This window comes from Mchenga conophoros, linkage group LG6 (genome assembly GCF_057382185.1).
Source record: "Mchenga conophoros isolate Kocher_MC1m ecotype Shallow Benthic linkage group LG6, M_conophoros_male_GT1.1, whole genome shotgun sequence".
Taxonomy (NCBI): domain Eukaryota; kingdom Metazoa; phylum Chordata; class Actinopteri; order Cichliformes; family Cichlidae; genus Mchenga; species Mchenga conophoros.
In genome coordinates, this window is record NC_140531.1 from 21,175,717 (window position 1) to 21,198,661 (window position 22,945).

Genomic DNA, 22,945 nt, shown 5'->3' on the forward strand with positions numbered 1-22,945 from the left:
GCACACCTGATATAGGGTGTTGATGTCATTAGACCACACCCCTTCTCATTACAGAGATGCACATCACCTAATATGCTTAATTGGTAGTAGGCTTTCGAGCCTATACAGCTTGGAGTAAGACAACATGCATGAAGAGGATGATGTGGACAAAATACTCATTTGCCTAATAATTCTGCACTCCCTGTACATGATAGCTGCCATGAATCCTGTGGTTTAAAATACAATAGGAATAACCACATTTCTATTGCTCTGACAAACTGCCCTTTGACCTTAAAGATCTGCATATAAGACAAACACATCAGTCCTACAGCACTAAATAATAAAAACACACAAGATTTAAAATTTCCTCATTCCTCAATATATGGACAAAAGTGTGTCTTTTGCCACAACTCCTAATCTTTGAATTCAGATGTTTTCACCAGTTGCCACAGGTGTGTAAAATCAAGAACCTAGCCATGTGGCCTGTTTTTAAAAAGATGACCTTGGTCTTTCCTCCTAGATTTTCCATGATCAGCTGTAAGCGGCATTATTGTAAAGTGGAAGCGTTTACGAACTGCAGCAACTCACAGCCATAAAGTGGCAGACCATGTAAAGGTACAGAGCAGGGTCACCAAGTTGGCATAAAAATCACCTGCACTCTGTGGTTGACTCAGCAGCTGCAGAGCTCCAAACCTCCACTGGCATTATCATCAGCACAAAAACTGCAGCAGCTCCTGTATGTGGCCCACATTTGCCACATTTTGCTACAGTTTGAATTTACTTCAAATCACCTTAAAAGTTTCAGATGTTGCCAGCAAGAGCCGGTCATACCATACGGTGTAATTTATTAGGTGACATTTTGGTTTAAAAATATACCGGTATATATGCTATTATTTGGCATGCCTTCAACAGATCACAGTATTACCTCATAGAACTTTAGTCTTAGCGCACTGATCAGTCCTAACTGCTGCTGGTCCCTTACAAAATAAGAAACAGAGATGCTATTAAAAAAAAGATAAAATGATGTAATAGAGCTTGATGTCTTTAAAATGCTTTCCATCAGCTTTTTTCATTTATTCCTATTGTTTTTGCTCATGTCCTGCTGTAACAGGACTTTGAACCCTGTCTCACATTTTTGTAACAGCAATAGCCTTTTTTTTCATTGCTACTTTTGCTATTTTGTTATATTATTTAAAGGAAATAAATAAAAAGTGGTCAAAAACCACTAAATGCAAATTGTCTTTTTCCCATGTTTGCCCATACATTTCCACTGAATCGCAGTTTCTTTATTATGATGAGTCATTCTGCTGTGTCAACAATGGAGAGCCTGCAGTAGACTAGAGCGAGCTTCTATTTACAGTCACATAGATAAACATTAGTTAACTTGTTAAGACAGGTAAAACACTGACTTATTACAGATAGTCCAGAAGCAAATCAAACAAAGATTTGCTAGTTTTGGATATAGGCTACAAGCAACTGAGGACTTTCCTTTTCTTTTTAACCTTAAAGGAAGACATTTCGTTTACAGCAGGAGGCCACAATGAAGTTTGAGAATGTTCTTGCTGATATTAACGGATTTGGAAGATTTCAGATAATGATCATTGTGATCAGTTTCATCGGCCGCTTCACTCTGCCTTGCCACTTCATGCTCAACAATTTCATTGCAGCTGTTCCCTCTCATCACTGTGACATCAGCTCTCTGGATGATGTGGGTATTTTTATGAATTTATCCCAGACAGAGAGGCTTCTTGTTACTATTCCAGTTCAGCAGGATGGGACTCCAAGCTCCTGTCAGATGTTCCAGGAGCCTCAATATCATCTGCTATTTAACACTTCCCACATCACTGATGCGCGTAAAGTGCCGTGCCAGAATGGATGGGTGTACGATAACACTACTTTCAAGTCTACGCTGACCTCAGAGGTGATTCTTTTGTACTTTTTTTTCTATTGTGAAATAAATTAAAATGTATTTGTTCCTAATTATTAAATAATCCCACAACCAAATGTAGAATAGCATCTTTTTTTTCTTTGTACAAGTGGGACTTGGTGTGTGATAGAAGAGGGAAAAACAAAGCAACTGCTACCATCTTCTTTGTTGGAGTCATGTTTGGAGCGATGGCCTTTGGCAGCCTGAGCGACAGGTATCAGCGATTTCCAGTGTTCCAGCTACTGAAAAAAACAAAACAAAGATTGAGACTTTCTGATTTTTCCATAGGTATGGCAGAAGGATCATGCTGCTGGTATCATACGTGTCTGGGATGGTGTTTGCTGTTGCAAGCGCCTTTTCTACTTCCTACGTGATGTTCATGGTCCTGAGGTTCCTTACTGGCTTCTGCATCACAGGCATCGTCATCGTTTCAGCAGTCCTCAGTGATTATTTCATTTCATCATCTAAACATACACTGTATCCGTTCTTATATCAGCTTCACTTCAGAAGCCACAGAGGAGAAAATATATAATACTATTTCAATGCCATGTTGACTGCTGTGAGCAAGCTTTAAATGTAATCGCAAAAAAAATCTTAAATCTATTTTTTTTTTCTAGAACAGAGGAGCTTTGCACACATTGATTACACGTAACAGGTCATGATAGCAGGCAGTGTTTAGTCAGTAGCAATGTTCCCTCTAATTTTTCATGTGTCTAAGCAAACGCACAAACTCCCTGAGCGGTCCCTTGGACCACTGTGAGCGACATCAGACGTGTGCACTGTGGTCACGCCGGCATCGAATCCATCCAAGTTACATGGTTTATTAAAATAATCAAATTACAGCATTTATGTTAGACTATTTTTAATTAACTGCTTTAGCCCACTTACAATGAAATTATTTTAAAAGAAATCTTGTTCATGATCTGTGTAGTATGTTAAAACTATTGGAAGTAAAAATAACTTGAACTCCAATTTTGAAAACACAACTTTCTAAAAAAAATTTTTTATAAAGCTCTGACTTGTATTATGAGTCTGAGTCTGTGGTCTGGGAGAGAGTCCTGTAACTCTTTGTCTGCAAAATACAGTATATAATGACCAATGTTGGGCAATTAATTATATAGTTACTTCTTCAAAAAAGTAACTGAGTTATGCAAACAACAACATTTTTTGCTGCTGTTTACCTAAAAATGCAGCCAAGGCGTTTTTTTAAATAAACATTTCAAGCTATTTACAGAACAATCAGCTGTTCTGCATCAAATTTGATGCCACACAAATTATTTGTGCCACTCCAAAACATAATTTCTGTCCACTATGAGATAAAGGAGCCTGATTCCTGCAGGCCTGACAACAGGAGATGTATCACTCCTGTAACACCTGTAACATTCAGCAGTCGCCTCATTGTTCTGACACACACAACAAAACTATTGACTACACTACACACTAACTACACAAGATTTGCGCTAAACGTCGCAAATCTCTCACATCTCAAAACACCGCCGTCACTCCTAAAACTTCCCCCTTCCTAAACAACTGTTGCCATATCATTTTTTGATTGGTCGACATGGTACATTTTTCCACCAATGGGAAAGGGTGGGGTTTTTTCGTTTTCCTTATAAAACGCTGTTTTTACCGTTTCTTCCCGCAGTAAGTATAAACAACGATAGTATTCAGGAAGAAAACCAAACATTGCATTTTTTTTAAAATCACAATTCTGGTTTTACGTGGCCTATCAACACGATTTAAACGCTGGTATAAAGTCCACACTTTTTCTGTCAGTTGTTCCGTCTGTCCTGCTCACATCTCCAATGGTTGTCCACGTTGTCATTTAACGTGGCTTCACTCCACATCAGCCACGCCGCTTTGTTAGCTAAAACACCGGTGTCGGCACATGAGGACGCTGTCATAGCCTGTCAACGACGTTGATTAGCTGCGTATATATGAATGTGAATCGCATTATTGGCTGGACTATGGGATAAGGTAGCATCGTTCTAATCCCATACGGGAGCAGCCAGTCACTCACTGACTAACACTGCAAAACAGAATTGTTAAAGTATTAATTTTAATTTCAATTCAGGTCAGATTTTTTTTCCGTGCGCAACGCAGATTTACTGTGCGCAGACACCGTGCCAGCAGTGCGCAATTGCGCACGCGTGCAGCTTAGAGGGAACATTGGTCAGTAGTCCTGTGAACTTTTGACTTGCAGTACGAGTAGTGCCGTATGCTTAGTAATGTAATTTAAAAATGAGAAAAAAAAAAGATCAAAATGAGCTGCTGCAGACGCCTGTTCAGCTTCAACTCTGTGGGGGGGACGCAGAGAGAGCACACTGTATTGCAAATTTTTGCATAAAAGACAGAAACTCGTTCCCAAATTACAGTATTATATTGCATTATAGAGGATAGAGGCACCCACTCTCTTTTGGCTTGTGTGCGCGCAACAACATTTTTTCAGCTCATGTAAAAGTTCTTTGAATTGTGTCCCCTCTAAGGCTGCTGATAAGCATCATACTAAAAGCTTTCTTTAATTAAGCTACTTAAGAAATGAATCGACTGCTTGTTTATTTCAGGTGTGGAGTGGGTGGACATTGAACACAGGAAGATTGTGGGAGTGATCGACAGTTTATCCTGGACGTTTGGAAATACAGTGTTTTCACTTATTGCCTATTTTGTGAATGATTGGAGGAGGCTGATAATCAGTGTTACATTACCTTTAATCTTGGCCATCTTCACTTGGAGGTATGACTAAGGCATGTTATCAAACAGAGGCTCATTTCAGTACACTTTAATCGCTTTCACCTGGAAGTCTGTAACTGGTTAACATCCAGCATCGATCTAGTCATGCATGAGTTGAAGGACAAACACAGATTAAAAATATTTTGCGCACCGATTTAATAACATAATACTAATGTTGTAATAGTAAAATTTTAAGCACCCAAATTTCTGCCTTTTACAACAAAGCTTAATTTAGAAAATTTAAGCATTGAAATAATTTGATGATTCCTCCGTAACTAAACACTTGCTTGCCACTGCATATATGAAACAAAAAATGGCATGCATATCCTTGCTTGTCCTTGTCCTGATAGATTAGTTATGAAATTAGTTATGAAATTTTAACAAAACTCTGGGATTGTGGCCTTCAAGGGAAGTGATTTTGGGTAAGTGTAGACACTTGACTCTTGAAGGAAGAATAATTAACTGAATACAAAGACTGATGCTTTACAAAACTTGGGACTCAAGGATAAACTGAATAGATCTTGGTGGTCAAAGGTCAAGCTCCCTGAAACCTCACAAGTGAAGTTTTGAACTCCTGAAAACTGACAAAACTTGACAAAAACTTAAAATGAAGCAGTGTGATGACCACAGGGACAGTGAACTGATAAATTTTAGCTGAACCATAATTCTTTATAGTCTGTGACATTTAGATTCTGAATGTATGGTTTCTTCTTATTATCATCCATGTTTGAACCATTGTCTGTTGTCATGGCTTCTGCAATCTGTTTTATTAAAACCAGCTTCATTGGTCAACTATTAGCTCAAAATCTTCTATCAAGTCTTCACTATGTCTCTCAATCTGAACAGATATTTGAGATTTGTTTTTATTTTAAATGCTGCATTGCAATAGGCCTACATATGGGTTAAAAATGATAATAATAATAATTCCCCCCTAACATTAGGTGGATGCCAGAGTCAGCTAGGTGGCTGATTGCCAATGGAAAGCTGGAGCAAGCTCAGATGTATCTGAAAAACTGTGCCAACATGAATCGGACAGAAGAGTCGATCCACACACTGGAAATAGAGGTTTGTAAGCTCCAGATGGTTAAGTCAAGGGAGCCAAGTAGAGTCCATTATGGTGTTATTATAGGCACTAATTACACACAAAGAAGGTGAACAAAGGCACTAAAGAATACAGTGTATTCTTATCTAAATGTAATCGTAGGTTTTGTTCTGATCTTCACAGCATTGTTGCAAATGGAAGCTTGCCCTCAAATGGCTTTGAATTCTTTCAGACACTATCCACCATTGTTACGATGGAGAAACGAGATCGAACCTACTCTTACCTCGACCTGATTCGGACACCTGAGATGAGGAAACTGGCCCTGCGTACTGGTATATTATGGTCTGCATTCTCAGGGCTTTACAGTGTATTGAATCTTGTGTATAAATTGTAAACCAACAGATTGTTCACTAACGAGCCGCTTCCTTCTCCGTCCCTAGGTTTTGCGTTGCAACTACATTTTACGGCATCAGCTTCAAGATCACAGGTTTCGGGCTCAACATCTATCTCACTCAGTTTACCTATGCATTAATTGAACTTCCTGCCAAGCTGGCAGTCCTCTACTTACTGGAAAAGATAGGCAGGCGACACACTATGGTGGGAACTTTGCTGATGGCTGCCATTTGTCTTGGAATCAATATTGTGATACCAAAAGGTAGGCACTTCTTGATCACAGGCTTGATCTAAGATTTGGGTTGTTTTAAAAAAAATATTTTTCAAGAAGACACTGCTGTCACTACCAACTTAGGGAATGGTGGTAATGTTGTATGTTTTACAGCTTTGAAATAAACTACATGTGATAAATCAAAAGAAAATGGAAAATCAAAAAGAAATGAGGGATCATTTAATATTGTTGCACAGTATTTTAAATCTTTTTTTTCCTTTTTGTACCGTTACACTAACACACCATCTTCGTTTGTGTTCAAATTTGGCGGTAATCGTGATTCTGATGCTCTTTGTAGAAATGTCGGTCGCCACGACTGTGGTAGCCATCATTGGAAAAGGGTTTTCTTCAGCATCCTTTGCCACTCTAGTGCTATACAGCTCTGAGCTGTACCCGACTGTAGTAAGGTAACTCTACACGCCTAATTCCAATCTTCTGCTTTTGAATAAACTCTTCAGGACATCGCTTTTTCTGCAAGATCCTCTGATTAAAACTAATATGTTTATGTTTTCAGGCAGAATGGTATGGGTTACAACTCGTTCATGGCTCGGTTTGGCGTAGCTGTGGCTCCTATGATCCTCTTACTGGATGAGGTCTGGACGGAGCTGCCACAGGTCATCTTTTGCTTTGTGGCTGTACTCGGGGGAATAGTAGCAAGGACCCTTTCAGAGACCCGCAACAGGTGCCTGCCAGAGACCATAGAAGACATTGAACAGAAGCAGTAGTAAAGAATCTCTGACATGAACTCGTTCGGCCCGTCAGATATTCTACAGCCAAAGTGCAGTCTATTCTGTGAACTCAAGTGCAGTTTACTCTAGAAACTGCATAACTTTAAAGGATTTCAAATAACCAAATCAAATAATTACACTACCACTACTACTATGATTGCATAAAGCAGCAGTTTCATTAAAATGCGCACAACTTTTACATTTTTCTGTTTTAGTCCTACTAATGTCTACTTTGAGAACCATTTCCAGGTGAGAAATTATTGTTAGTGTTATATTTCCAATAAACTGAGTTTCATTAAATCTGTTACATTTTACTTTCCATTTGTTCCTAAAAAAATATATTGTGGCTGAGTCGAAGTCCAAACCGTTTATTGGATTTTCCCAGAATTTCTAAAGTCATGTTATGCATAAACATAACGCTGCACTGAAGTAGATCATTCTTTTTTAAACAGCAGGTGTTCAAGTACTGATTCACTTTACCCAACCTTCATTTCCATATTTAGTCAACCAAAAGCACCTAGACAAAAGCACAAAAACCACGGATCAAACTGTCTTTCGGATAACTGACTTTACTAATTAATTTATACAGAGAAATGAAGTCAAAGCTCATTGTTTTAAAGAAACAAAGCAAGCACAAACGTTTATGACTCAGCAGTTTCCTAAACAAAATTCAACCACATCTAAATAACACATTTGTTATTCCGTTTCAGTAATTACGACCGGGTCTAACCACTGTTGTTGACATTTTATCTGACGGTACACGTAGTTACAGAATTAACATTGATGGGGGGGGGGGGGGGGGGGGGGCAAAGAAAATATTTTTAAAAAATAATCAAAAAGTCAAATTTGAAACATTAAGATACAATGAGAGAAAGATCTAAAACTAAAGTAAGCAGTTGTTTTTCCAGGACACTTGTTGGCTGTTGTTCAGTACTGGGAATACTCTTTGCTCTCTAGTTTGGCAATGATTCGCTCCAGCTGTCGCTTAGCTTCACATTGTGGGAAGTTACTCATTTCGTAGTACTGAGGTGCAATCTTCACCAGCCTGTAACAGAGACAGGAGAACATGGATGACCCCGTCATTCAGCTAACGCAACACATGTTAAAATAACAGCTTTTAGTGAGATCTTATTGTCTGTACACGTACCACTCTGGCTTGATGTCTGTGCATGTGCGGATGTAGTTCTTGGTGGTGAGGACAAACTCGTTGTAGAGCACCCACTCTGGTTTGTGGTCCAGGACTGTAGATGGGTGCAGCTGGACCACTTGGTTGTCTTTCACTGTGAGGTAATGGCCTGTGCGCTCCAAATGAGCCACCTGCAGGGAGGTCCAAAAGAATAATTTGAAAAAGGATAACAATAAAATCCTTTTCAACACTAAGCCCACTAACAGGCTGATAGCAGACTTCAGTTTACTGCCAGAGAGGAACACTGACCACATTTTTTACCTGGGCTGAAAAGATAAATCAATCATTAGAAAATTGGGGTAACAGAATAATTTAGATCCATTCAAAATCAAAAGCAGCTTCCCTAATATACACGTTTTTCGCTGTACTGTGTCTCGGTTTATGGCTGCAAAGGTTTTAACAAAACTCATGTGCGTTTGATTCCAAACTGAACAACAGACCGTCCTCAAAGCATCCCAAAGCTCCTTCTTCTTCCTCCTCCAAATCTATTATGTCTGCTCACCTGCATGAAGAAGCCGGTGCAGAGCGCCCGTCGGATGTTGATGTAGTAATCTCTGCTTGTGAACTCCGTGCTCCGACGAGGCAAGTTGAAGCGGTCCATGATCCTGGACAGCTGCTGCCGCACATTGTCGGCAGACATCAGCGAGCGGTAGTTGACAAAGTTGTCATAGCACCACTGGTTAGACTCATGGTCTGGAAAAAGGCATGAGAGACATTCAAGTCTAAGGTGCTAACTAGATCATCAAAATTGAACTAATCCCCAAATGAGTTGTTAATAAAAAATAGATCATGACTCTTTATCTTTAAAATATGTCAGATGAAACATGTTTTCAAGCATAAATGTCTACAAATCATGTACTGAATTAGTCATTTTAAACCAAAATGATGCATGAGGACACAAAAACGCATATTCCTGTCACCTCAGTAGCTCTCAATAGATTATACATTTGAGTCTTGTCACACAACACCTCAAACCTCTCTGTTGCATACTAGCCTGTATGTAACAGAGAGGTTCAGCTGTTTCCAGGAACATTCACAGTCAGATCCCTGAAGCATTGGAATAAACTGCCTGAGGAAATCTGGTCAGCAGAGTCAGTGCTGTCCTTGAAATCTCTGCTCAGGCTGGTTATCCAGAAGCCACCTGTGACTGTTTTAACAACTCTCATTGTATTCATCTACTGTATTTTTCTGTACGAATGCTCACATATCATATAACATTCAACCACTCTACTGCTCCATTATAAACACATCTTTCTTCAGCACGTTTTCTTTAGCTTTAAAAGCTCATATGTTGCACTTTCATCTTATTCTGCTGACCATAAAGTGTGTGTAAAAAAAACAACAACAAAAAAAACAAATTAATGCAGGTTTAACTTCATCATGCAGAAATCCAAATAAAACGTGGACTGATGCTCACTTTGTTTGAAGGCGTGATAGACGTTGAGCAGCGTCAAGTGGTCTCCATCAATGTGAGCAAACCTCATCTTGGACTCGTCTGCTGCCTTCTTAGCCTCCGTAGGACGGACAAAACACTGTGGGACTAAACAAGGTTGGTATGGGCCCCAACAAAGCCGCCCATAGGGATGAGTCAAACATTCACAGAAAAATGCAGCAAAGCCTATGATGCTAGGGCACTCGACACTGCTTGGGACAGGGCAGGACCACAAGCTCTATAAGAGGGAGCTGCAGTCTGTTCTCATGGTCATTCCCAACTGTAATGGTTACTAGCTCGTAGAGAGGGGTCATTTAACCACATCTGTAAAACAAGAGTTTTCACACAGCTGCAGAGTGTTAGGGACACCAACAACGTTGAACCTTTCCAAAACTCACAGATCTTACTTTAGCTACATGAGTGTTAGGCCTTTTAGTAAGTGGAAGACTGAAACACATCTGAGCTACATGTTACTCTACAGTGCAACATTAATTTTTAAAGTGTTACTTCAAAAAAGAAAATTCAATAAATATGAAAAACGTCCAAGTGGTGCCTGCCCTATCCACTTTCTTTAATGATGAAGCACTCGTGAAAAACTTGCTTTCTATTAACAAAAATGCAAGAAAGAAAAAACCCAAACAAAAACCTGAGATTTAAAGTTAAGACTTAATATATGAAGTCGTATTGACCTACATGCCTGTGGCAAAAAAACAAAACAGAAATATGAGTATTTTATTGTCTTTTTCCAACTGATTCATTATTTCCTTATTTGTACTAAAATCAAAAATAAACTCTCCAACAAACCACCCTGATGAATATATGATTCAATATAAATAACATCAGTTGTGACTAATACTGGCATGAAATGTGTCATATATGTATTGACAAGCATCTGAAATATCAGCCTGTTCAGTTGTCATAATCCTGGACAAGGCACTACAAACGATCTGCACTTGTTTTCTGAGTACTTCCGTAAACATTAAGTCAGCGCTTAGTTGTTAAATCTTAAAAGGGGCATAAGTGACCCCCAGATCTCTTTTTTTGGTCTCTACAAGAGCAGCTTTGCATGAGTCAGTTTATTATTCATTTGTTACCCCTCAATTCTGATGGGGGCTGATGTCCTCACAGCCAGAGCTACGTGGCTTAGATGATCATATTAACGTTATCTGCTCTCATTGAAATCAAACAAAGCCAGGAGTAGGGGAAAAACCTCAGAAATCAAGAGGAAATCATTTAGAGCAGTCTGAAGTTCAAGATTGTGTCTCACAAGGTTTGTTCACACAAATGTGGATCTTTGCTTTTAAAACTTTAGCCTATTCAATATGAGCATCTAGAGCTGGGCGATAGAACGATAACGATATGTATCGCGATATAACTTTTACTCGATAGAGAAATTAAGCTATCGCGATAGACCTCGCCGCTCTTGTCCTCAAAAAAAAAGAAAAAAAAAAAAGAAAAGGTCAGCCAATCCAAATTAAGTAGCGCAGAGCCGAACCAATCGCAGCCGCAGCGTCACGTCACGTGACTTGTTAGGTACAGCACAAGTGCCAAGCCGCACGTGTGTTTGTTTGGGAAGCAGCCAGCGGGTAATGGAGCCAGCGCGTAATGGAGGAAATGAGTGTGCCGACTAGAAAAATCAACCGAGCGTGACCGAAGAGAAAACAGATGATGGTTCCAACGCCGGAGAGATTGTCGAACGGAAGAGCCATAGAAGTTCTGTAGTTTGAAGGTATTTCGGCTATTTCAAGTCTGACAAAAAACAGAGTAGCGTGCACTGTAAATGTGCCGAAAGCAAGTCTGGAAATACAATAAACTGGTGCATGCGTCACACTGCGCCACGTTATTGTTTCGGTGAAATGAATTTCTACAATACTGTTAATTCTACTCTCTGCAGTGTTTAAATGCTTACATATACACACAGTTACTGTCCCTCCACACATACGACTCGGTTCTGCTTCTATGCCCCAGCTTTGTTTACTTTTTCCCACCGAGGCTTCTAGACTTCTGATTGGCCAACATTTCGGCACGGTTAGGAATCTAGCACCACCTGCTGCTTTGGCATGTTCATAGCAGCGTTTTCCTTCATTTCTGCCTTTATGTGTGGACGGGATTCTTTTTTAAAACGAAAACGGAAAATCTCCGTTTTCAAAAATACCCGTGTACGTGTGGACGTAGCCTCAGTCTCTGACTGGAAGCGCTAATTCGTCATTCGGCTTTTGTCAGACTAAAGTAACTGTTAAAACTGTTTGAAAAGCTCAGCTATACAACAAGGAGAGATTGAGAATTTCCTTTTAGTTCTCAGTTTATTTGATATTGACAAAAGTTAGTCAGTTTTGTCTGTTCTTCTGTAAAACAAACTAAGATTTATTTTTAGAATTAATATTTTGTTTCTAAGTGGAATTGACAATTTAGTCTGTTTCGTTTGTTCTATTTTGAAACTTAAACGCTTTAGCGGCTGCCTTTTGTGTAGTTTGCAATATTTGCCTTTATTTATCTGAAAAAGTCTCATGTTCCTTAAGTACAGTGGGGCAAAAAAGTATTTAGTCAGCCACCGATTGTGCAAGTTCCCCCACATAAAATGATGACAGAGGTCAGTAATTTGCACCAGAGGTACACTTCAACTGTGAGAGACAGAATGTGAAAAAAAAAATCCATGAATCCACATGGTAGGATTTGTAAAGAATTTATTCGTAAATCAGGGTGGAAAATAAGTATTTGGTCAATAACAAAAATACAACTCAATACTTTGTAACATAACCTTTGTTGGCAATAACAGAGGTCAAACGTTTACTATAGGTCTTTACCAGGTTTGCACACACAGTAGCTGGTATTTTGGCCCATTCCTCCATGCAGATCTTCTCGAGAGCAGTGATGTTTTGGGGCTGTCGCCGAGCAACACGGACTTTCAACTCCCGCCACAGATTTTCTATGGGGTTGAGGTCTGGAGACTGGCTAGGCCACTCCAGGACTTTCAAATGCTTCTTACGGAGCCACTCCTTTGTTGCCCGGGCGGTGTGTTTTGGATCATTGTCATGTTGGAAGACCCAGCCTCGTTTCATCTTCAAAGTTCTCACTGATGGAAGGAGGTTTTGGCTCAAAATCTCACGATACATGGCCCCATTCATTCTGTCCTTAACACGGATCAGTCGTCCTGTCCCCTTGGCAGAAAAACAGCCCCATAGCATGATGTTTCCACCCCCATGCTTCACAGTAGGTATGGTGTTCTTGGGATGCAACTCAGTATTCTTCTTCCTCCAAACACGACGAGTTGAGTTTATACCAAAAAGTTCTACTTTGGTTTCATCTGACCACATGACATTCTCCCAATCCTCTGCTGTATCATCCATGTGCTCTCTGGCAAACTTCAGACGGGCCTGGACATGCACTGGCTTCAGCAGCGGAACACGTCTGGCACTGCGGGATTTGATTCCCTGCCGTTGTAGTGTGTTACTGATGGTGACCTTTGTTACTTTGGTCCCAGCTCTCTGCAGGTCATTCACCAGGTCCCCCCGTGTGGTTCTGGGATCTTTGCTCACCGTTCTCATGATCATTTTGACCCCACGGGATGAGATCTTGCGTGGAGCCCCAGATCGAGGGAGATTATCAGTGGTCTTGTATGTCTTCCATTTTCTGATGATTGCTCCCACAGTTGATTTTTTCACACCAAGCTGCTTGCCTATTGTAGATTCACTCTTCCCAGTCTGGTGCAGGTCTACAATACTTTTCCTGGTGTCCTTCGAAAGCTCTTTGGTCTTGGCCATGGCGGAGTTTGGAGTCTGACTGTTTGAGGCTGTGGACAGGTGTCTTTTATACAGATGATGAGTTCAAACAGGTGCCATTCATACAGGTAACGAGTGGGGGACAGAAAAGCTTCTTACAGAAGACGTTACAGGTCTGTGAGAGCCAGAGATTTTCCTTGTTTGAGGTGACCAAATACTTATTTTCCACCCTGATTTACGTATAAATTCTTTACAAATCCTACCATGTGAATTCATGGATTTTTTTTTCACATTCTGTCTCTCACAGTTGAAGTGCACCTCTGGTGCAAATTACTGACCTCTGTCATCATTTTAAGTGGGGGAACTTGCACAATCGGTGGCTGACTAAATACTTTTTTGCCCCACTGTACATCTACCCTGTTGAACTTATTATGGGAAATAAATATTTAAATAAAAACAAGCTGCTGATTATTTCACATTTTACTTGTGAGCAACGGCACATTTAAATCTTACAAATATAGTTATTTGGCTTATATCGTGATAGATATCGTTATCGCCTGAAATGAAAAAAACATATCGTGATATGAAAAAAATCTCATATCACCCAGCTCTATGAGCATCCCTCAGTTTGACAGTACCTTTTATACATGAGACAGAATAAAGAAAAGGATAATAGCACCTCTTTAATAAGCTTTCTATACATCTCATCATTATTCAGTAAATTTATTATGCAAGAGATAGATAAGACTTGGTGGGCCCCGTGGGATATTCTGTGTTTTAAATGGGCCGCAGCACTCTTGACTTTGGGAATGGCTGGCTTAGAGGAGTAGAAAATGTGCACAAACTGGACGTACATTGGGATTATTTTTAACACTACCTGTAATCAGAAGTGTTAACCCAAAGGGACTTGGCCTACAACAGGCAAGTAAGATGTCAGCCCAGTCCTGGGCATTACCTGACAGCATGGCAGTAATGGAAAGGATCTCGTTGGAGCAGTTAAACTCGCAGCTCGCAATGACCATCTTTGCCAGTTGGGGGTCCAGAGGAAATTCTGCCATCATGGAGCCCAGCTCCGTCAGGTCACCGTCATCGTTGAGAGCTGCCAGGTAGTTAAGCAGCTCAAGGGCCCTCATCAACGTCTCAGGAGCTGCATGGAGGAGAGACTGTGAGGTCAGCTAGCCATGGCTAACTAGCATAAAAGGACTACTTACAGTTCACAATAAGACTGCAGGCTGACTTACCAGGTGGATCCATGAAGTCAAAGTGGACAAGGTCATCAATACCCAGCTTTTTAAGCTGAAGCACTACAGATCCCAAGTTTGAGCGAAGAATCTCAGGGTATGTGTTATCCTAAAAAGGGACGATAATAAAGTCAAATATAATGAATGTTGTTATCCTGAAGAAGGAGCGAGCAGCACAAAGATTAACCTGATGTGGTGAAGTGAGGGGATATGAGGTGCTAACAAGGGCAGAGCTCTTAGCATAATGTCTGAGAGGCTTTGTCACACAACATGAGTGACCTATGTACAAGGGCAAACTGTGGAGAAGACATAATGCTGAATTTATATGGCAGATTGTTCACTTCGAAGGCAGCAAAGAGTTTAAATCTTTGTGCTTGAGTGATCACCATTCAAGCAATCCGCGTGATCTACAAATGATCATGAATGTGAAGTGACGTCTGCAGTATTTACACTGTGTAAACTCTTACTTCTTGACACTGCTGCATCCATATGAAGGCAGCAGTCTGATGGCATGCCTCTAATTTAGGAAAGTTTACTACAATATAACTTTATTTCAATGTTTCAGGAATCAGGTTAGTCCAGCATAACTCAGTATTCGGTATAAAGTTTCCTTTCATTTGATGAGCTGATGTCATTTTGGGCTTCTGTGACTCACACTGCCGCTTCTTTGCAAAAGCCTCCAAACCAAAATTTCAGGTGCATTTGAAAATCTGTGTGTCCCCTGTGAAGGACATACAAGGTCCTTCACAGTTTACGATGCCTTTATCCAAACCTCAACAACAACAACAACAAAATCACTTGCCTGCATCTCTGTTTTGTAGGCCTTCTCTGTGTAGAGACGGAAGCATTTCCCTGGACGTGTTCTTCCAGCTCGTCCTGCCCTCTGCTGGGCAGAAGCTTTACTGATGGCTGTAACGAGCAGAGACTCCACTCTGATTCGAGGATTGTACACCTAGACACACGTGGCAAAGCATGTTTAGGTACAACAGCTCTCATGATAGATTACTACAATGAGATGAAAAAAACAAAAAACAAAATCATAAACATCTACATTTCAGTCACTTTCACATCACTTTAGACCAAACTAATCATAAAGCTGAGCAATCAGGTGAGTCACTTTTGGTCTACCTTTTGTTTGGCAAATCCAGGGTCAATGACAAACACCACGCCATCAATTGTTAGAGAAGTCTCAGCGATGTTTGTCGACACCACAACCTGAGGGAAGAAGCAAAGTGATGTAAAATATTTGAAACCTGATAGGTGAGAATCTGTTTGTTTGTTTAAAAGGGGTTTCTGCACACAAAAGCAAAACTCATCCATTATATTTAGGCCACAGCACAGTATTGGCACTTTTTATTTGCCACAAATGGCCTGAATGTGCATTTTTCTTAAAGACATAAGAATTCTGTTATATATTATCCTTGGTCTGATCTACTGTGCATTATCAGAAATCAGTTTCTTTTCTTTCCATTTGTAATACACACAGGGTAACATTTGCGTCCCAGAATCAGACTTCAGGAATACTTTAGTGCCCCCTAGTGTCAGTCAAAAAAAAAAAAACAACCTACATCTTACAATGCAGGCTATTGAGATAATAAAGACAACTATGTAAATGACGTGAAACTGCAATAACTTTAAAACCGATGTACAAAATGAATGTTATCGGTCATCATTATTCTCCACTAGCCTTAAAAACCATCTGCGAATGTAATACCTTCAGCAAATTTACAGGAAATGCATTTTAAAACCTTAATCTCCTTGACTTTATTTCAAACTTGTACCTTTCTTCCTATTGCACCATTTGGCTTCCTTGGAGGAGGAGGCTCAAAGATTCTTTGTTGCTGCTGTGGAGGCAACGTGGAATACAGTGGAATGATTTTGATGTCTCCGACCTCAGGACCCAGGTCATCTACCTCACGCTTGATCCGTTTGCATGCCTCATCAATTTCCTGAAAGAAGAAAAAAAAAAAAAAAAAGTATTATAACCTTGCATTTTGAATCAGTGGAGGGTGTGCTGCTTCAAATTAAAGTCTACTGGAACTGTAACCTGAGAATTATGAGCTTTACCTCTTGACCGGTGAGGAAGAGAAGACAATCACCTTCCTCTTCCTCACACATATGAATCTGGATGACAGTACGGATTGCTGCCTCAAGGTAGTCCCGCTCTGGCTCCGGAGTGTAAAAGATCTCAACAGGATGTGTACGTCCAGGAATAGTTAGAAGAGGACAGCTGTCAAAGTACACCTGGAACTTCCCAGCATCTAGTGTGGCACTCATGACAATCACCTGCACACAAAGTTTATATGTGGGTATATAAAATACTTAAATCTTACAAATATCTGCAATGGTATCATCTCTGTATGATATTAGCTGTATAGTGCTCTTAATGTTATTACATGGTAACAAAAGATGGAGCTTTTATGAAAATTCCTATGTATGCAATCATCCTTCTCTATACATTAAATACCCCATCTGCATTTTCTTCTGTCATTCACACAACTTCACATCACACCAGAAACCTCTAAAAGTGGAGGTTTTAGCCTACCCCAGGTTTCTTTTTTGTTTTGTTTTTTTACATTGACCAGATTCTCCACACTGTCCCAATTTCTGACTTCCTGTCTCTTCTGGTCTTTGTCCCTGGTTGGAATTCTAACCAGCGTCTTTAGTGGCCACATCCAATCCAGCTTTGTGTGCAAAATTACATTTTCTGGGGATAACTAAAGTGATAACAAATTACAACCATGGCAAGCATCAAAGGCCACCTCCAGTAGACACTGCTTAATTTAACATGGCTAATGACCATTGACATGCTCCATTAGTGATATTTCCTACTGAACTGTCCATTTCCTACTGATGCATGAATGGCTAATCAAATCCTGCTGCTCGTTGCGTTTCTAACTTTACTACTGGAACATACTCAACTTGTGAGTGGTGTCACTCCTAAATCCAACATCCAACTTCTGAGGCAACTAGAAAGAAGCATAATTCACCTGGCACACCTGCTTTTGTTTTCCTTACTAAATGTTTTAAATATTCTGAGTAGAAATTAAATCTTGTTTTTAAATCAGCTAGATTAGTTGGGGTTTTTTTTTTGGTTTTTTTTTAATCTAGGAAGCACCTGTTTGTAAAGACATAGATACATTAAAATTACATCCCACTTGGGTGAAGAAAAAAAAAAAAAAACCTTCAGATCTGATCTCTGACGAACCACTTCTTTCAGTACTCCCATCAGAATGTCTGTGGCCAGAGTTCTCTCATGAGCCTCATCCAGAATGATCACACCATATCGTTCCAGCAGTGGGTCATTCATGGCCTCTCTTAACAACATACCGTCTGTCATGTACCTGAAGAAACAACAATGCTTTGTTAGGCTGGGCTGCTCTGTGCCAGTGAAAAGCAGATTCTCTGAATCAAACCATCTCATTCACTCACAGAACTACTTACTTTAATATAGTCTTGGCAGAGCTACAATCCTCAAATCGGATGGAGTAGCCAACTTCCTGTCCAAGCATGACGTCCATTTCGTCCGCCACCCTCTGAGCCACACTCATGGCTGCTACTCTTCTGGGCTGAGTACAGGCTACTGCCCGCTTAGGACCAGGCAAGCTTCTAACCATATCCACACACCACTGTGGGATCTGCAGATTTAATCAAAGGTTGCAGAGAATCTAATAAAACCAAATCAATTTAAAAAAAAAAAAGATATGCATTTACACTGTGCCATCACACTAGAGCTGGGCGATATGAGATTTTTTCATATCACGATCTGTTTTTTTCATTTCAGGCGATAACGATATCTATCACGATATAAGCCAAATAACTATATTTGTAAGAGTTAAATGTGCCGTTGCTCACAAGTAAAATGTGAAATAATCAGCAGCTTGTTTTTAAATATTTATTTCCCATAATAAGTTCAACAGGGTAGATATACTTAAGGAACATGAGACTTTTTCAGATAAATAAAGGCAAATATTGCAAACTACACAAAAGGCAGCCGCTAAAGCGTTTAAGTTTCAAAATAGAACAAATGAAACAGACTAAATTGTCAATTCCACTTAGAAACAAAATATTAATTCTAAAAATAAATCTTAGTTTGTTTTACAGAAGAACAGACAAAACTGACTAACTTTTGTCAATATCAAATAAACTGAGAACTAAAAGGAAATTCTCAATCTCTCCTTGTTGTATAGCTTAGCTTTTCAAACAGTTTTAACAGTTACTTTAGTCTGATAAAAGCCGAATGACGAATTAGCGCTTCCAGTCAGAGACTGAGGCTACGTCCACACGTACACGGGTATTTTTGAAAACGGAGATTTTCCATTTTCGTTTTAAAAAATAATCCCGTCCACACATAAAGGCAGAAATGAAGGAAAACGCTGCTATGAACATGCCAAAGCAGCAGGTGGCGCTAGATTCCTAACCGTGCAGAAATGTTGGCCAATCAGAAGTCTAGAAGCCTCGGTGGGAAAAAGTAAACAAAGCTGGGGCATAGAAGCAGAACCGAGTCGTAAGTGTGGAGGGACAGTAACTGTGTGTATATGTAAGCATTTAAACACTGCAGAGAGTAGAATTAACAGTAACAGTATTGTAGAAATTCATTTCACCGAAACAATAACGTGGCGCAGTGTGACGCATGCACCAGTTTATTGTATTTCCAGACTTGCTTTCAGCACAATTTACAGTGCACGCTACTCTGTTTTTGTCAGACTTGAAATAGCCGAAATACCTTCACACTACAGAACTTCTATGGCTCTTCCGTTCGACAATCTCTCCGGCATTGGAACCATCGTCTGTTTTCTCTTCGGTCACGCTCGGTTGATTTTTCTAGTCGGCACACTGATTTCCTCCATTACGCGCTGGCTCCATTACCCGCTGGCTGCTTCCCAAACAAACACACGTGCGGCTTGGCACTTGTGCTGTACCTAACAAGTCACGCGACGTGACGCTGCGGCTGTGATTGGTTCGGCTCTGCGCTACTTAATTTGGATTGGCTGACCTTTTTTTTTTTTTTTTTTTTTGAGGACAAGAGCGGCGAGGTCTATCGCGATAGCTTAATTTCTCTATCGAGTAAAAGTTATATCGCGATACATATCGTTATCGTTCTATCGCCCAGCTCTACATCACACTGTTGGCTTTTTTCAGTAAGGGTAGCACAAGATTACTGACACATAAGAGACGCACCAATGCACTTGACTTCATACCTGTGTTGTCTTGCCAGAGCCAGTCTCTCCAACAAGCACAAAGCTTTGGTGACGTGTGATGATGTCGGTGAAGCTTTCCTTGTACTCCCACACTGGAAGCTGTAGCCTCTTCTTCAGGATCTCATAGTAGCGGGGAGTATGGGGCAGGTTGGTGAATGGGTTGATCTGCTGTTGTAGGACCATTTGCTTGAGCGGTGGTAAGGCTGAAGCAGCGGGTGTGCTGTTAGATGGGGCACTAGATGGCTTTGGTTCTCTGTCCCGGTCTCTGTCCCGATCACGGTCTCTGTCTCGGTCCCTATCCCTCGAACGGTCCTCACGGTCTCTGTCACGGTCCCGGTCTCTCCTGTCAACATTAGAACAGCACATCATTGTCAACATTCTAATTGTAAAAGAAATAATCAGGTTACAGTTTGCAATCTCAGGGCAATGAGAGTAAAGTTGGGACATTGTCCAATGTTTCCCATATTCAAGCATGCTTGATGCGTTCAACATGTTTAAACTGTCTACCGACCTTTTCACCACTTTAATTGATAGGCACTAAATGACAGCCTATTGCAAATTTATTTGCCATAGTGAGCCTCCATCTCACCCTATCCCTTGCATCCTCCTCTATCGCACCCACTACACTACCCATGGATGTAATGAAGTCCTCCTTCACTACATCCATGAACCTCGTCTGGGGTCCTCCTGATTCCCTCATGCTTGGAAACATCATACTCAACATCGTTTGTGCAATATATCTACTATCCCTCCTCTTTCTGCCTCGTCTCCAAACTGCTTAACCTGAGCTGTCCCTCTAATGCACTGCCTATTCTGGTCACTCTTAATAAAAACCTGACATCACCAGCTCAGCCACCTACCTTTCTGTCAGTGCCACCATGTCCAAATCAGAGTCATAGCAGGTTACACAACTGTCTCATAAATGTCCCCTTTCACTCTTGCTTCCATCCTTCTGTCTCACACCACCCCTGACACTGGTCTCCACCCACACCACTCTACCTGCACTCTCTTCTTCACATTTCTTTTCCTCAGTTCATAGCTATTTAAACTCATCCATCTTTACCATCTCTACTACTTGTAACTCCACCTTTCCACTTGTCTCCCTCTCATTCACGCACACATGTATTCTGTCTTAGTTCTACTGACTTTCATTCTTTTTCTATCCAGACTCTCCTCCACCTGCTCTCTGCAGATCCATCCTCTGTTATCATAGTCCACAGAGAATCCTGCCTGAACTCATCTGTCAGTCTGTCCATCACCATGGCAGGAGCTCAGAACCGATCCCTGGTGTAATCCCACGCCCACCTTGAACCCAACTGTCACTCCTTTGCATTCTACATCGCTGTCCTCATACTTATGATTTTGTGTTGTGATATTTTAAAGTTATAATACGAACCTGACACTAGTCTGTTTAAATTATGATCTTATAGCAGTGCCACTTCTAAACTACCTGACGTTTACTTTTGCATTTAGACAGATACTGACATATCTGCAGTGGGTGCACACTGTCAGTTTAACAAGCACACACAGCTACAGCAAATGTTTCTAACATCACATCAAATACTTTGAGGGCTTTGAAGTTTATATATATATATATAAAAATGGGTCACAATTTACTTATTTGCAAACTGTCAATATTTAGCCTACTTTTACTGGTAGTTTGAACAGTCAATCTCAATGAAATCCTGCAAATTTAAAAAGAATTGCCACGATTTCTTTCGCATCTGTAAGTCTGTTGTGGAGGTTTTCACTGAAATAAACACACACGAGCACAACGTAAAACATGTGAGTGCTAAGAGACGCTAAAGTTTCTGTTAGCTTAATCGGCGCCAAGGACAATTTTAATTCGCAGCTAGTATAGTACAACATTAGATGGCTATTTTAAGAACCAAATCACAGTCTTTTAAATCGAAGCCACGGCTGGCTAGATGAACCAACACGGGTTAGATAAGGAGCTATGTTAACGTTAGCCAAACACACGTGCCCCCGCTACGATGAAGGTAACGTTGATGCTTCGTTTGTTAGCCCAACGTCTACGGTATTTTTTTTTTTAATACAAGCACTTAGCACGTTTCTGTTCGCGCTGCACGATCATTCAGGTGCTATCAAGAAACAGCGAATAAAGCAGAGCTGCAGCATGAGCAGCTTAGGGTTATATTTTCTCAGCTCCCATCTTCCATCCATGGTGACCGAGAGCGGCAGCTAGCAGTTAGCTTGTACCCGACTAGTTTGAGAGCGATAACTGTGGGACTTCACTCACCCGTCGGACCTCTTCTTGCTGGAGGAGTAGTCATCACCCAAATCCAAACGATGTCTTTTTGACATCTTAAAGGTAAAATGTGGCTTTCTGTGAAACAATTAACGCGGGCACAGGTCTACCCGGCAGGTTATATTTCCTGATTCCTGTGCTGCAAGTTCTCCGACCGAAGTGTTTTCTTCTTTTCGTATTTGTGTAACACAATTTCAGCAAGCGCCACCTACTGTTGTGGAGTCTTCACTGTTGTTTCCACGGCAATCTCTTTCAAATGGATTTTCACTTATTATTATTAATGCTCTATATATAGTCATATAACCATATAATACTTTTTATTTTCTATTGGATTTCAAAGAAATTTGGCACATTAAAAACAAGCAAATAAAAACACGTTTTTTGCCCATTTGTTTGAGCTACTGGTCCTTAAACAATGAATTTGATAATCGTACCACACAGAAAATCAGGCACATCTATTTATTATTACGAAAACAGATGTTTTAGAAGTGGTGGTAGGGGCTTATAGTGTGTCACTGGGGGAAAATTCTAGGCCTAATCTATTACAGTTAAAAAAATTATATATATATATTTTTAGTGTTCATATGGATGTAACGTTTTCAGTGGGAGAAACATTTTGTCACTCATCCACTGAAACCTTATAAACAGTACAGATTTACTTACCTGGATGATTGAGCATAGATCAAAAATATTTTTTATTCTACTTTAAAGTCATATGAAAGGTTTTCCCATGGGTTCTATAAAGTCCTAGTGTCATATATCACTGTGGAGGAATTATGGCCGACTCTGCAGAGTGCTTTATTTCATTGAGGTTTGCGTTCATGCAC

General features: G+C 40.3%; 2 protein-coding genes across 2 annotated transcripts; one reads left to right on the forward strand and one right to left on the reverse strand.

The window, feature by feature from the left end:
- Positions 1 to 1,385: 1,385 nt before the first annotated feature.
- Positions 1,386 to 7,379, forward strand: LOC146572536 (solute carrier family 22 member 7-like). The gene is made up of 9 exons (XM_085276773.1): positions 1,386 to 1,900; positions 2,017 to 2,120; positions 2,195 to 2,349; positions 4,471 to 4,639; positions 5,578 to 5,701; positions 5,911 to 6,020; positions 6,119 to 6,333; positions 6,641 to 6,749; positions 6,857 to 7,379. Exons 1-9 carry the CDS (start codon positions 1,520 to 1,522, stop codon positions 7,065 to 7,067), a joined length of 1,578 nt encoding a protein of 525 aa, XP_085132899.1. The 5' UTR covers positions 1,386 to 1,519; the 3' UTR covers positions 7,068 to 7,379.
- Positions 7,380 to 7,623: 244 nt separating this feature from the next.
- On the reverse strand, positions 7,624 to 22,308 carry LOC146572537 (ATP-dependent RNA helicase DHX15). Its single transcript, XM_085276772.1, has 14 exons — positions 22,110 to 22,308; positions 19,850 to 20,192; positions 18,093 to 18,286; positions 17,833 to 17,992; positions 16,716 to 16,934; positions 16,430 to 16,597; positions 15,777 to 15,863; positions 15,451 to 15,600; positions 14,649 to 14,757; positions 14,363 to 14,554; positions 9,674 to 9,796; positions 8,759 to 8,949; positions 8,218 to 8,387; positions 7,624 to 8,115 (listed from the first exon to the last, which is right to left on the reverse strand). Exons 1-14 carry the CDS (start codon positions 22,172 to 22,174, stop codon positions 7,998 to 8,000), a joined length of 2,289 nt encoding a protein of 762 aa, XP_085132898.1. The 5' UTR covers positions 22,175 to 22,308; the 3' UTR covers positions 7,624 to 7,997.
- Between the last annotated feature and the right edge of the window lie 637 nt (positions 22,309 to 22,945).

Coding starts and splice junctions, on each gene's coding strand:
- LOC146572537 (XM_085276772.1), bottom strand. CDS start 22,174: ATGTCAAAAAGACATCGTTTGGATTTGGGTGATGACTACTCCTCCAGC. Junction 16,598..16,715: donor TCTTCCTCACCGGTCAAGAG/GTAAAGCTCATA, acceptor TTCTTCTTTCAG/GAAATTGATGAGGCATGCAA. Junction 9,797..14,362: donor CATTACTGCCATGCTGTCAG/GTAATGCCCAGG, acceptor AACCTTGTTTAG/TCCCACAGTGTTTTGTCCGT.
- LOC146572536 (XM_085276773.1), top strand. CDS start 1,520: ATGAAGTTTGAGAATGTTCTTGCTGATATTAACGGATTTGGAAGATTT. Junction 6,021..6,118: donor CTGCGTACTGGTATATTATG/GTCTGCATTCTC, acceptor CTCCGTCCCTAG/GTTTTGCGTTGCAACTACAT. Junction 6,750..6,856: donor CTGTACCCGACTGTAGTAAG/GTAACTCTACAC, acceptor TTATGTTTTCAG/GCAGAATGGTATGGGTTACA.